Here is a 13,896-nt window from a genome sequence, read left to right on the forward strand (position 1 = left end):
TTCCTTTTTGTTTTTCTCTATCACTTTATTTATATTGTTTTAATTTGTGTTTAATCCCAATACTATATAGTTCCCATCTCATACTGCATTACACATGCTTCATTCCCTTTTTTATTCTTGAGGTAAATTTTACCTTCTCTCTTTCTATTGCTCCAATTCCCAATTCTTATTAGTGATCTTCCCTCTACCCTCTCAAAAGCATTTGTCTTTCAGTAGGTCTTCTCATATCTGCTCTCCTTTCTTATAATAGCCGTAATCTCTTTATATTCTTATCAATACTGGTTCATTTGCTGTTTATACTGAGATTGTGGAGGGGAGTTACATTTGCGGGTGTGGGTTTCTTTCCTGGGCTTTGTGGTTTTGTTGTGGCAGCACCTGCACAACAGCACACAAGACGTGGTGGGCAGAGTGATGCTCAGTCAACTAGCCAGAGGGAAGGACCCACCAAAGAAAGACCCAACAACAATCAAAACACAATTACATCCAGAGAAACAGCATACACTGCATAAGGGGCACCCCAAGAGCATCAAGTTCAGGTGATCAAGGAGATTGCACCACTGAATCTCACAGGCATTTTACCATGAAAGTTCATACCACAAAGTCAGGAAATCAAAACAGACCAATTTAAGAAGCAGATGGAAATAATAAGAGTCCCACAAAAAAAAAATGGGAAGACAAAGAAACAATCCCCAATCAAAAAGAAAGGAGGAATCCTCAAAAAGAATACTAAATGAAATAGAGACAAGTCAGCTATCAGATATTGAGTTCAAAACAATAGTTATAAAGAAGCTCAATGGGCTCAGTGCTAACTACCAAAAACTACAGGGAAACTATCAGAAACTTACTGCAAACTATATAGGCATAAAAAAGGACATAGAAGCAATCAACAAGGGCAAAGAGAAAATAAAGAATACAATTTCTGAATTAAAGAACATAATAAAAAGAATCAAAGTAGGATCAATTAAGCAGAAAATTAAATCAGTGAGCTGGAAGACAATGTAAGAAAAAATTCCCAAAAACAGCAGGAAAAGGAAAAAAGACTAAAAGGAAACAAAGAGGGGTTAGAGGAAATGCAGGACAACATGAAACAAAATAATATTCATATAACAGGGATTCCAGAAAGAGAAGAAGGGGAACAAGGAATAGAAAACCTGTTTGAATAAGTAATGATGGAAAACTTCCTTAATTTTATGAGAGAAAAAGCCACACAAGTCGAGGAAGCAGAGAGGGTCCCAATCAAGAGTAACCCAAAGTGGCCCACTGCAAGACACATCATAATTAAAATGGCAAAATTCAAAGATAAAGAGAGAATCTTAAAGGCAGGAAAGGAGAAGCAGGAAGTAACTTACAAGGGAGCTCCGATAAGGCTAGCAGCTGACTTCTCAAGGGAAACACTGTAAGCCAGAAGAGATTGACAAGGACTATTCCAAGTAATGAAACCAAAGGCTTGCAACTGAGACTACTCTATCCAGCAAGGCTCTCAATTAAAACGGAAGGCCAAATAAGGAGTTTCCCAGACAAAAGAAGTCTAAAGGAATACACCTCCTCCAAACCAGCACTGCAAGAGATGCTAAAGGGACTGCTTTGAGAAGAATAAAAGCAATGAGAAAGAAAAGAACAAATGTACAAAGGGAGTAAAATGGCAATGAATAAGTACCTATCAATAACAACCTTGAATGTAAATGGATTAAATGTTCCAATCAAAAGACAGGGTAGCTGAATAGATAAGAAAACATGGCCCACTCATATGCTGCCTGCAGGACACCCACCTCATAACAAAATACCTACACAAACTGAAAGTGAAGGTTTGGAAAAAAAAAATACTCCAAGCAAACAGACAGGAAAAAAGGAAACAGAGTAGCAATACTTATATTTGAAACAAATACTACTTGAAGCATATAATACTTCAAAACAAAGGCCATAAAAAGAGATCCAGAAGGACACTTTGTAACACTCAAAGGAAGAATCCATCAAGAAGACATAAACATTATAAGCATATATGCACCCAACATAGGAGCACTGAAATATATAAGGAAAATCCTGGAGGACTTCAAGAAAGATAGAGACAGCAACATACTTATACTAGGGGATTTTAACACCCCACTGTTAAAAATATATAGATCTTGCAAACAAAATATCAATAAGGATATTATGGCTTGAACAATGCTTAGACCAAATGGATTTAACTGATATATATATAGAAATTTTCATCCCAAAGAAACAAAATACACATTCTTTTCAAATTCACATGCAACATTTTCAAAGACAGACCACATGTAAGGATGTGAAACAAGCCTCAACAAATTCAAGAAAATTGAAATTATATCAGGCATTTTCTCTGACCACAAGAGCTTGAAACTAGAAGCCCACCTCAAGGGAAAAACTCAAAGACGCTCAAACTCATGAAGATTGAATAGCATGCTATTAAACAATGAATAGGTTAAGAATGAAATCAAGGAAGAAATCAAAAAGTTTCTGAAAACAAATGAAAATGAACTCACAACAGTCCAAAACTTATGGGATACAGTGAAAGTAGTCCTGAGAGGGAAATTCATAGCACGACAGGCCTACCTAAAAAAGATAGAAACATTTCTACGTATTTTCAAATAAACAACCTAACCCTACATCTACTAGAACTGGAGAAACAATAAGAAATGAAGTCCAGTGCAAGTAGAAGGAAGAAAATAACCAAGATCAGAGCAGAATTAAATGACACAGAGACTAAAAGAACAATTCTGAGAACCAATAAATCCAGGAGTAGATTCTTTGAAAAGATAAACAAAATCAACAAGCCTTTAAGCATACTCATCAAGAAAAAAGAGAGGACCAAAATAAACAAAATCAGAAATGAAAGAGGAGAGATTACAACTGATACCACAGAAATACAAAGGATTGTAAGAAATTACTATGAAGAACTATATGCCAAGAAATTTGAACACCTAGGTGAAATGGACACATTTCTAGAAAAATATAATCTTCCAAAACTGAAAGAAGGAGAAGCAGAAAGCATGAACATACTGATAACAGCTGATGAAATTGAAATAGTAATCAAAAAAACTCCCATCACCCAAAAGCCTTGGGCTGGATGGTTTCATAGGAGAATTTTACAAAAGATTTAAGGAAGAGCTAATCCTTGTACTTCTCAGACTATTCCAAAAAATCCAAGAAGAGGGAAAACTCCCAAACTCTTTTTATGAGGCCAGCATCATCCTAATCCCAAAGCACACAAAGACACAACAAAGAAAGAAAATTACAGGCCAATATCGCTGATGAACATAGACACTAAAACCCTCAACAAAGTACTGGCAAACCATATTCAGCAATATATCAAAAAGATTATACACCATGATCAATTGGGACTCATCCCATGGATGCAAGGATGGTTCAATATTTGCAAATTAATAAATATGAGACATCACATAAACAAAAGAAAAGACAAAAATCACATGATCATACCAATAGATGTGGGAACAGCATTTGATAAGGTATAGCACACTGAAGAAAGAAATTAAGGAAGACACAATAAATGGAAGCATGTACCATGTTCATTTACTAGAAGAATTAATATTAAAATGCCCATAGTACCCAAAGCAATTTATAGATTCAATGCAATCCCTATTAAAGTACCAATGAAATATTTCACAGATATAGAACAAACATTTTAAAAATTTATATGGCACCATAAGTGACCCTGAATACCTGCAGCAATTTTGGGAGAGAAGAGCAAAGTAGGAGCGATCGCCATACCTGACATTAAACTATATTACAATGCCCTGATAATCAACACAATCTGGTGTTCCCTCTGGTAAAAACCCAACTAAAAAAATGGGCAAAGGACCTGAACAGACACTTCTCCAAGGAGGACATACAGAGGGCCCAGAGACATATGAAAGGATGCTAAACATCAGTAGCCATCAGAGAGATGCAAATTACAACCACATTGAGATACCATTTCACACCGGTCAGAAAGGCCACCATAAACAAATCAACAAATAACAAGTGTTGGGCAGGTTGTGGAGAAAAGGGAACCCTAGTGCACTGTCGGTGAGAATGTAGACTGGTGCAGCCACTGTGGAAAACAGTATGGAATTTCCCAAAAACACTAAAAATGGAAGTGCCTTTTGACCTGGCAATTCCAGTGCTGATATTATACCCTAATAATCATGAAAGACTAATTCAAAAGAACCTATACACCCCAATGCTCATAGCAGCACAATTTACAATAGCCAAGTGCTGGAAGCAGGTGAGGTATGCATCAGTAAATGAGTGGATCAAAAAACTATGGTACATTTACATAATGGAATACTACACAGCAGAAAGAAAAAAGGAGCTCCTACCCTTTGCGACAGCATGGATGGAACTGGAGAGCATTATGCTAAGTGAAGTATGCCAGATGGTGAAAGACAAGTGCCATATGATCTCACCTATAAGTGGAACCATATTAACAATACAAACCAGCAAGCAAAATATAATCAGAGACACTGAAATTAAGAACAAATTGACAGTAAACAGAGAGGATGGGGGCAGGAAATAATGGGGAAAAGAAAGGAAAGGGTCATCAAAGAACCTGTATGAAGTACCCATGGACAAAGCCAAAAGCAGGCAGGATAGAGGGTGGGGGGTTGAGGTGGATGGGGAAAGTGGCGGTGGGAAAATGTATACAACTGTATTCAAATATCAATAAAAATAATAAAAATGTAGAAGAAAATAAAAAATAAAATAAATTTTGCAGGCTAGAAGTGATTGGCAAGAAATATTCAAGGTCATGAAAAGCGGGGACCTACAGACAAGATAGCTCTACTGAGCAAGCTATCATTTAGGATCGAAGGGGAGACAAAGAGCTTCCCAGATAAGAAGAAACTAAAGGAGTCCACCATCACCAAAATGTTTCATACATTATATTAAATGTTAAAGAGACGTATTTAAAAAAAATTAAATGCCAATTAAGACATATCTAACAACTGAATCTAATAAAACAAACTAAGGCAACAAGAAGATCAGAGGAAGAATCATGGATACAGAGAAAGTTTTCATGGGCCCATATGGGAGGAGATGTGGGGGAATGGGTAAATAAGTGAGAAGATTAGGAAGTACAAATAGGTAGTTTATGAATAACCATGAGGATGTAAAGTACAATACAGGAAATGGAGTAGCTAAAGAAATTTTATGCATGACCTGTGGGCATGAACAAAGGTTTGGGAATTACCTGAGGGAGTGGGAGGTGCTGGGTGAAAGGGACTGAAGGGGGAGAAACTGGGACAACTGTAATAGTATAATCAATAAAATACAGTTTTAAAAATGGAGGTATATATAATCTAGTCTCATTTTATGCACATTTCTAGAACAACACTGAGCCATATTGTATGTTTTATTTTACAGTCAGCTTTATTTCTTTATTTTTATATCAAGACTTTCCTCTCATGTTAGGAAGTAGCCTGATACAATGCCATTTGAATGAGCATATGGTGTTCCATAGGAAAGGTGCTACAACTATCTGACCATTATCTTTCCTCAGGCACTTAGGTTATTTCAAGTTGTTATGGTTACAAAGGTGAACTGGTCTTTAAAAGACCTGGGTACAGGTGTCACAAGTGGTGGTGGCCTTGGAAGTACCCTGGGCAGGCACGGAGGCAGAGGCGAGGTGAGTAGCAGGAGGAGTCAAGGGCACCACAATGAAGAAGAGAGTTTGCAATGGATGGTGTCACATGGAGTCTGGAGGGACTCCCATGGGAAAGTCAGAGGCTGCAGCTCATATGGGCAGGGGGATTTTAGTTGGATTAAAAACCTATGATACATTTACACAATAGAATACTACACAGCAGAAGACAGAATGAACTCTTACCCTTCGAGACAGCATGGATGGAACTGGAGAGCATTATGCTAAGCAAAATAAGCCAGGCAGTGAAAGAAAAATACAATATGATCTCACCTATAAATATAACCTAATTAACAAAAGAAAGAAGCAAGCAAAATATAACCAGAAACATTGAATTAAAGAACAAACTAACAGTAACCAGAGGACAGGGAGGAGAGATAATGGGGGAAATAGGGGAAAGTTCATTGGGGATCATGTATAAAGGACACATGGACAAAGCCAAAAGGGGTAGGTTTGAGAGCGTAATGTGGGGATGGGTGGGCCAGGGGGCCAAGGTCAGGTGAAAATGGAGACAACTGTACTTGCACAACAATTAAAAAAAGAAAAAGATACAGAGTCAGCCAGGCAAGGCAAGAGAATAATAGCAAGGAGGATATTCTAAACAAGCAAGAAGTTTCTGAAGAAATGACAAAGATTGGCCCAAGGCTGTGGGAGGGAGAGTAGGACCAATACAAGACAGTAAGGATAAGCAGCTCACATATTTGCTTTGTAATTAAGCACTGTGCATTTTGGTAATAGATTGTTACTTTTTAATTTCAGTCCTCTCATTAAAGATTAAGGTTGACAAATATTCAGCAAACCAGAAAGTTTTAAAAAGTATTCTTCAACTTTCCCAAAACTAACTGAATGTCCAAAAAACAATTAACTTTCAAACGATAAGTTGGTTTGTACCATTGCAGTGTGTATATGTCTTAGAGCTATTAACACTGAAACCTCACTAAGATATTTGAAATTCTCTAAAGCACTTTCACCACCTCGCAAAACCCTCTGCACTAGGTCTTCTTGTCCCCTGCTGGCAGCAAGGGGACTGAGGCACAGACAAGTGGAATTCATGTGCTGACAGCTGGCTCCAGAGCCTCTGCTCCTCACTTCTGCACAGCTCTGCAGACCTGGGGGAGGATGAATGGAACTGGGAAAATATTATACTTGTCAAGAAGCTGGTGGGCTATCAAGGTAGAGATATCTGAGAAGAAAATAAAGATGCTACTCTGGAACTTAAAATAGTATTTGTGTCATTGAGCCCTGGCAGTAGATGAAATCATTTAAATAATGTGTGAAAATGTAGAATTTAAGTTGGTGGAAATTCTACAAGGCAGTCTACCCTAACAATCTCACAGGAATGATCAGCTGATCATCAAACGTTCTCTCCTGAGATGATCTCCTTTCCCATCTCTCTACAGAGGACCCACTCTGGGTCACTGGCCATGCACTGTGCCAGGGGCCATGGCTACTACAGTGAGCAAACACAGACAGGATTCTAGCTTCACAGAGCTTACAGGTGATTACCATTAACCACACAAACACATGTGTACTTACAGGCCCAGATAAGGACCTCCCATGAAAACAACCTTAAGAAAGCAAATATGGAAGGACATCTGAAGAATACAAGGATTTACCTAAGTAAGGCAGGAGGGAAGAAAGATCAAAGGCCCTGTGGCAGAAAGGAGGATGGTCTTTCATGGAATTGAAAGCTGACCAGTGAGGCTGGAGGATGGAAAGTGAAGGGTCTTTTGAAAGCAAACCAGGACAACAGCTTAAATAGTCATAATCAACATTCGCATCAAACACTCAGCTTTAAACCACCACTTCCAGACTCTGTTTCCTCCTCCCACCAACTCCTTTCCTTTCTGGGAACCGTAACTTCACAGCATCTGTGCCATAGAAAGAAAGGCAGGTCTGCATCGAAGAGAAGAAGAATGTCTGCATGCCCTAGCTCTGTGCCAGGCCCTGTGCTGGGCACTGCAGATCAAAAGAATGAACAACATCTTTCCCTGCCCACAAGAAATTCCCAAACTGAGATAGAAACAGACCCACCATGTGAACACTGCAGTACAGAATGGCAGGGGCTGTACAATGAGAAGCCACACAGGTGAGGGCCACCTAACCCAGTATGGTGGGAGCAGAGGGGCAGTTGGGGAGGCTGGTGAGCCTTGGGGGTCACTCTGCCTATTGCAGACTGGTGCTCAGATGATCCAAACCAATTGTGTTGTTCTGGGCTATGACCTGACACCCTCAAACACAGCTCTCATCCCTCCTGGTCCTCTCCCCCTCAGGTTCAGCTTGGGCCCATTTACAAATGCCTGGTGGCAGATTTTCTTCTCCATTCTCAATGTCCCTGGAAGCCTGCAAGAGTTGGACCTGAGTGGAAACTTCCTGAGCTGCTCTGCAGTACAGACTCTCTGTGAGGCTCTGAAGTGTCCTCACTGCCACCTGGAGACCCTGAGGTGAGTTTGGGCCGGTTCTGTTCAGAAACAGGGATGGAGAGGAGATTCAAGATAGAAGTTGAGTGCAGAATGGGGTGTGGTCTTTGTATTCAACATTCTCTGAGCCCCTCTCTGGCCATGTACTATGCCAGGGGCCAAGGGTACTATAGTGAGCAAACACAGGATTCCATCTTCACAGTGCTTGAAGGTGATTACCATTATCCACACAAACACATGTGTGCTTACAGGCCCAGATAAGGGCCTTTCGTGAAAACGACCTTAAGAAAGTGAATATTGAAGGACAGCTGAAAAATATGGAGAATTTACCTAAGTGAAGCAGGAGGGAATAAAGTTCAAAGTCCATGTGGTAGAAAGGAGGATGGTCTTTCATGGAATTGAAAGCTGACCAGTGAGGCTGGAGGATGGAGAGCGAAGAAGCAACAGGGGCTACCGGGATCATGCAGCCAGACCCTCTATGCAAGGCCCCGATGGAATCTGGGGGTATTTTCTTTAATACAATATGATTATAGTCAAAAGTTTCATCAGATCAGTACATATTTAAAGTAGAAACAGACTGCAGTAAGAAAAATGGAATAGAGGACAGCAAAAGTAGAGGTTGGGAAGCCAGTTCATAGCAAAATTCAGTAGTTCCTGTAAAGATGGTGAGAACTTGCAGGAAGAGACACTGTAAGAGTTCCCACAAGAAATGGTAGCATCTGAGATAACAGTGTTGGCCACAGAAATGGAAAGAAGTGAATCAATTTAAGAGGTTAGCAGAAAAATGTGAAATCAGCCAGACTGAGTAATAGATTATAATTGTAGACCAAGGAAGATGGAGACATAAAAGGAGATCTTAGGTTCAGGCCAGAGGAATGCATGGGATGGTGGCACCTTCACTGAGATGGGAAATACTGGCAGAGGAGTGGGTGAGGGGTAGGATGGCATGGGTGGGATTTTGTGCATGTTATTTCAAGCCTTTTTGAGCTATCCAAATGGTATAGTCAAGCTTGTATCAAATAAAGCTCTATACAAAAATGAGATGCCCCATAGAGTAAATCTCAACAAATTTAAAAGAACTTGAATCATATAAATTACATTCCCAGAATATAATAGAATTAATTAGGAAATTAATAACAGAAGAAAATTTAGGAAATTCACAAATACACAGAAATGAAACAACATATTCATAAAGAAATAATGCATCAATGAAGAATTCACAATGGACATTTAAAAATGTTTTGAGATGAATGAAAAGAAAAACATAATATACTAAAACTTACCTAATAAGCCAAATTAGTGCTTAGAGAGACATGAATAAACATCAATGCCAAGATTATAAAAAGAAGAAGGGATACAAATACACACCCATTAGAATGGCCAAAATCTAGAACAGAACACCAAATGCTGACAAGTTAGTGGAGAAACAAGAACCCTCATACATTGCTGGTGAGAATGTAAAATGACAAGGCCCCTATGCAGATTCCTTCAGAAGTAAACACAGCCTTACCATGTTATTCAACAATCATGGTCCTAAGTATTTACCCCAATGAGTTGAAAACCCATGTTGACACAAAAACCTGCACACCAATGTTTACAGCAGCTTTATTTGTAATTGCCAAAACTAGAGAGCAACCAATCTATCCTTCAGTTAGCAGGTAAATAAACTGTAGTACACTCATACAATGGAATATTTTTTCAGTGTGGAGAAAAAAATAATCCATAAAGTTATAAAAATATGGGGGAAACTTAAACACATATTACTAGGTGAAAAAAAAAAGACAATCTGAAAAGCTACATACTGTATGATTGCAACAATGTGAGGTTCTTTAAGAGGCAAAGATATGAAGACAGTAAAAAGATTAGCAACTGACAGGATTTGGGGGAGGTGAGGATGAATAGACACAACATAGTGGCTATTCTGTATAACAGTATAATGGTTGGTATATATTATTTTATGTTTGTTTAAAACCAAAGAATATAGCTCTGGCCAGTGTGGCTCAAATGGTTGGAGCATTGTCCTGTAACTGAAAGGTTGCAGGGTCAATTCCTTGTCGGGGCACATACTTTGGCTGTGGGCTCCATTCCCAGTCCAGGGACATGCAATCCCTGGTCTAGGGGCATTGTGGAAGCAACCAATCAATGATGTCTTTCATATTGAGATTTCTTTATCTCCCTTCCTCTCTCATATCATCTCTCTCTAAGAAGCAATGAAAAATGTCCTCAGGTGAGGATATAAAAAAGATAGAATATAAAACAACAAAAGGAAACTATGAACTTTGGGTGTTTATGGTGTGTCAATGTAGGTTCACTGATTGCAACAAATGTTCTGCTCTGATGCCCAATGATGGTATTGGGGAAGGCTGTGTATGTGGGGGTAGAGATATGTAGTTTCTGCCCAAATTTTTCTCAAGAAATGACACAGTTCTTTTAAAAAATCATGTATTTAACAAAGAAGGATGAAGATGGTAGAGGGAGAGACCATGAAAAGAAAAATCTCAAATCAATAACTTAACATTCCACTTTAAGAATCAAAAGAAACAACAATAAAATGAGCAAATATAACAAAAAGCAAGCTGAACAAACAAAATAATATAACCTAGACTGGAAAGAAATAAAACAGAAAACACAAAAACAATACAGAAAATAATGACACCAAAAGTTAGTTCTTTGCCTAGATCAGAAAAATTAACAAATGTTTAGCTAGACTGCCTAGGTAAAAACAGAGATCATGCAAATTACTAATATCAGGAATAAAAGAGAGGTCATCACAATTGTCCTCATAGAAAAATTTTAAAGGGAGTTAAAGGGAACTTTATAAAATATGTTAAGCCAACAAATTATATAACCTAAATGAAATGGACCTTTTCATAGAAAAATGAAAACTACTGAAACTGACAAAAGAAGATTTAGGAAATCTAGATAAACTTTTAACAGGTAAGGAGATTGAATTAGAGGAAGGAAGGGAGGGAGGGAGGGAGGGAGGGAGGAAACTTTCTATAAAGAAAAGCCCATTTGCATATGGTTTCATTGATTAATTCCACTAAACATTTAAAGAAGAATTAACACCAATATTCTCAAACTCTGCAAAAGAAAGACAGAAATAGAAGAGGGAATACTTTCCAACTCATTTGATGATGGCAGCATTACCCTGCTATCAAAGCAGACAAACAAAGGCAAAGGCATCACAAGGTATTAAAATTAACTGCAGGCCAATATCTCTTGTGAATACAAATATGAAAATCCTCAATAAAATGTGAAAAACATATCAAAAGAATAGTAAATTATGACCAACTTGAACTTATCTCAAGAATGCAAAGTCAATTTAACCCAGGAAACTCAATCCATCCAATACATCATGTTAAAAGAATAATGGACAAAAGCTAAATGATCATCTCAATAGACATAAAAAAGTAGTTGAAAAACTCCAACACGTTTTCACATTAAGAACACTCAACAAATGAGGAAAACGTGGGAACGTTCTCAGCCTAATAAAGACCACTAATGAAAATCCCACAACTAACATTACACTTATTACTGAAAGAATACTTTCCTCTAAGATTAGGAACTTTCACTTGGCCCCTGTTTATTCAACATTACACTGGGGGCTGTATCCAGAAAAGTAGTCAAGAGAATAAAATAAAAGTTATCTGCATTACAAAGGAAAAATTGAAACTATGTCTATTTGCAGCTTACAGCTCCTGCCCTTGTTACTCAGGTGGGAGTGAGAGTGGGAGAGTGGGAGAAGGGCAGAGGTGGGAGTTAGCTAGAGGGATATGATAGGAGGTCAGAAGGTAAGTCATTCAGCCATATTGCTAATGATAGATCACAGAATGCAAGCTAGGCTCCTAGTGAAGAAAAGGAAGTGTGAAAAGTTTAGAAGAAAGGAGAGTGTAAAGCAATTGCTCACTGAAGAAGGACTAGGTAGAAGAAGTTGAGCAAGCAGAAGATGGTGGCAAATCCAGGCTTTGACTTTTCTGATCCACCATCTGCAGTGGAATCGCCACCTAGAAACAGATTTTCATATAAACCTTTATGGGGAAGACCATGGCTCCTGAGGTTGAACACTCAGATACAATAGAAATGTAAAGGCCAAGATCTAGAATAAGAATGGAATTTCTCTTGATCAGAAACACTGATCTTTGCTGGCAAGCAACTGGAAGATGGACGTACTTTCACTACAGCATTCAAAAGGAGTCCACTCTTCAGCTTCTATTGAGATTGTGGTGGTGCTAACAAAGAAAAAAAGAAGTCTTACACCAGTCCTGGGAAGAATTAGCATAAGAGGAAGAAGGCTAAGCTGGCAGTCCTGAAACACTATGAAGTGGAAAATAATGGAGAAATTAGTCACATAGGTCAGCAGAGCCCTTCAGATGAATGTGGTGATGGATTGTTTGTAGCCAGCCACTTGGAAAGACATTATTGTGGCACATGTTGTCTGGTGCATTGCCTCAACAAACCAGAAGACAAGTAATTGTATGTGGGCTCATAAAAGACATGAACTTAAAGAAAATAAATCTAGGCTTTGGGACCTCCAATAACTACTTGAGGCTGTGCCACCTTGCCTAAAACCATTCCAGTGAGAACCACCTGAATCCAGGAAGAAAGGCCTTTGAGAAGGTCTCAGAAATCCTGATTCTACCTTGAACTTCACACCCAAGTGGGAAGACACCAATCTACAGTGTACTGCTTATATAGCAACAGAACCTCACAATCTTCATATCAATTCTGTATCTACTCCAAAGAATACATTCTCGGGCCTCAAAAAAAGACCTGTGAAAATGGCAGAGCAGAGACAATTAGTTACATTTTGCAGATGATAAGAACTGAAGGGGGTTTAACTGATTTGCCCAAATTTACACAAGTGAAAGTGGGAGGGCTGGGCAGGCTCTGTCTCTGAAATATGCACACACCTTTTCTCAGGCATGAACTTCTTTCTTTCATCTTAATTGTAAGGGTCTCCATGAGACTTACAATCAGGGGAGAAATGGGCAGCAGCAGCTGATCTTGGGCTAACTCCCTGAACTTGTCTCCAAGGCCTCATTTTTCTCTGACTCTCCAGTGAGCTGACAGCAGCTCCTCCTTGGCTCACTTCTTCCCCCTAATGTTTCCAGAGAGCCAAAGCAGCCCCTCTAGGCTTTCTGCTCTTGCTTCTTGTAGTGCAAGCCCTCCTTTTGTTTCACCTTCCCCAGCTTTAATAAACAATTTCTCAAAATAAAAACAAAAAGAATAGCACTGATTACTGTGGCTCAGTGGACTGAGTGCCAGCCTGGGAATGAAAAGGTCATGAGTTGGATTCCCAGTCAGGGCACATGCCTGGGTTACTGGCCAGGTCACCAGTAGGGAGCATGTGAGAAGCCAGAGCTCAATGTTTCTCCACCTCTCTTTCCCTCTCTCTAAAGATAAATAAATAAAATCTTTCAAAAAAAGAAGTAAGTGGAAGGGCTAAAACTAGAATTCAGTGAATGCACACTGAAGCACTGCCTCCAACTTTTCATCAGAAAAGCTAGTAACTAATTCATGGTAACATAATGAGGTAGTGTAAGAAAAAGTATTTTTCATAAGAATATTAACTCTGGGTCAGGTAGATGTGAATATTTCCTCATTAGAAAAGTAGAAAAGTTGAATCTGTATCAAAGAACACAAAGATTTACTGTCATGGGATGTAAGAGTGTCTAAGACGTTCTGTCAAAGTCCTCACTAATTATTGGATTTCTCTTGAAATAAGTTAAGTATGGTAGATGGAAATATTCTAGGTGCTTTTAATAAACATAAAACATTGAGCTCAGCACATGGACAAAACTAAAGGAACTGGTAAGG

At 38.8% G+C, this 13,896-nt stretch overlaps 1 protein-coding gene and 1 pseudogene across 4 annotated transcripts in view; both read left to right on the forward strand.

Moving 5' to 3' along the window:
- Positions 1 to 13,896, forward strand: part of LOC123809204 (NACHT, LRR and PYD domains-containing protein 1-like) — a 61,025-nt gene that overhangs the window by 18,698 nt on the left and 28,431 nt on the right. For all 4 annotated transcript variants that reach the window (XR_006783975.1, XM_045824126.1, XM_045824124.1 and 1 more), the window contains exon 4: positions 7,930 to 8,100. Coding sequence is in view for 3 of the 4 variants with exons in the window: in XM_045824126.1 (XP_045680082.1) it covers positions 7,930 to 8,100 (171 nt within the window). In the remaining variant the exon portion in view is untranslated. The remainder of the gene's footprint in view (positions 1 to 7,929; positions 8,101 to 13,896) is intronic.
- On the forward strand, positions 11,853 to 12,550 carry LOC123809465 (annotated as a pseudogene).

The sequence above is a fragment of the Phyllostomus hastatus genome, unplaced genomic scaffold (genome assembly GCF_019186645.2).
Source record: "Phyllostomus hastatus isolate PE091 unplaced genomic scaffold, TTU_PhHast_1.1 phas_scaffold_55, whole genome shotgun sequence".
Taxonomy (NCBI): domain Eukaryota; kingdom Metazoa; phylum Chordata; class Mammalia; order Chiroptera; family Phyllostomidae; genus Phyllostomus; species Phyllostomus hastatus.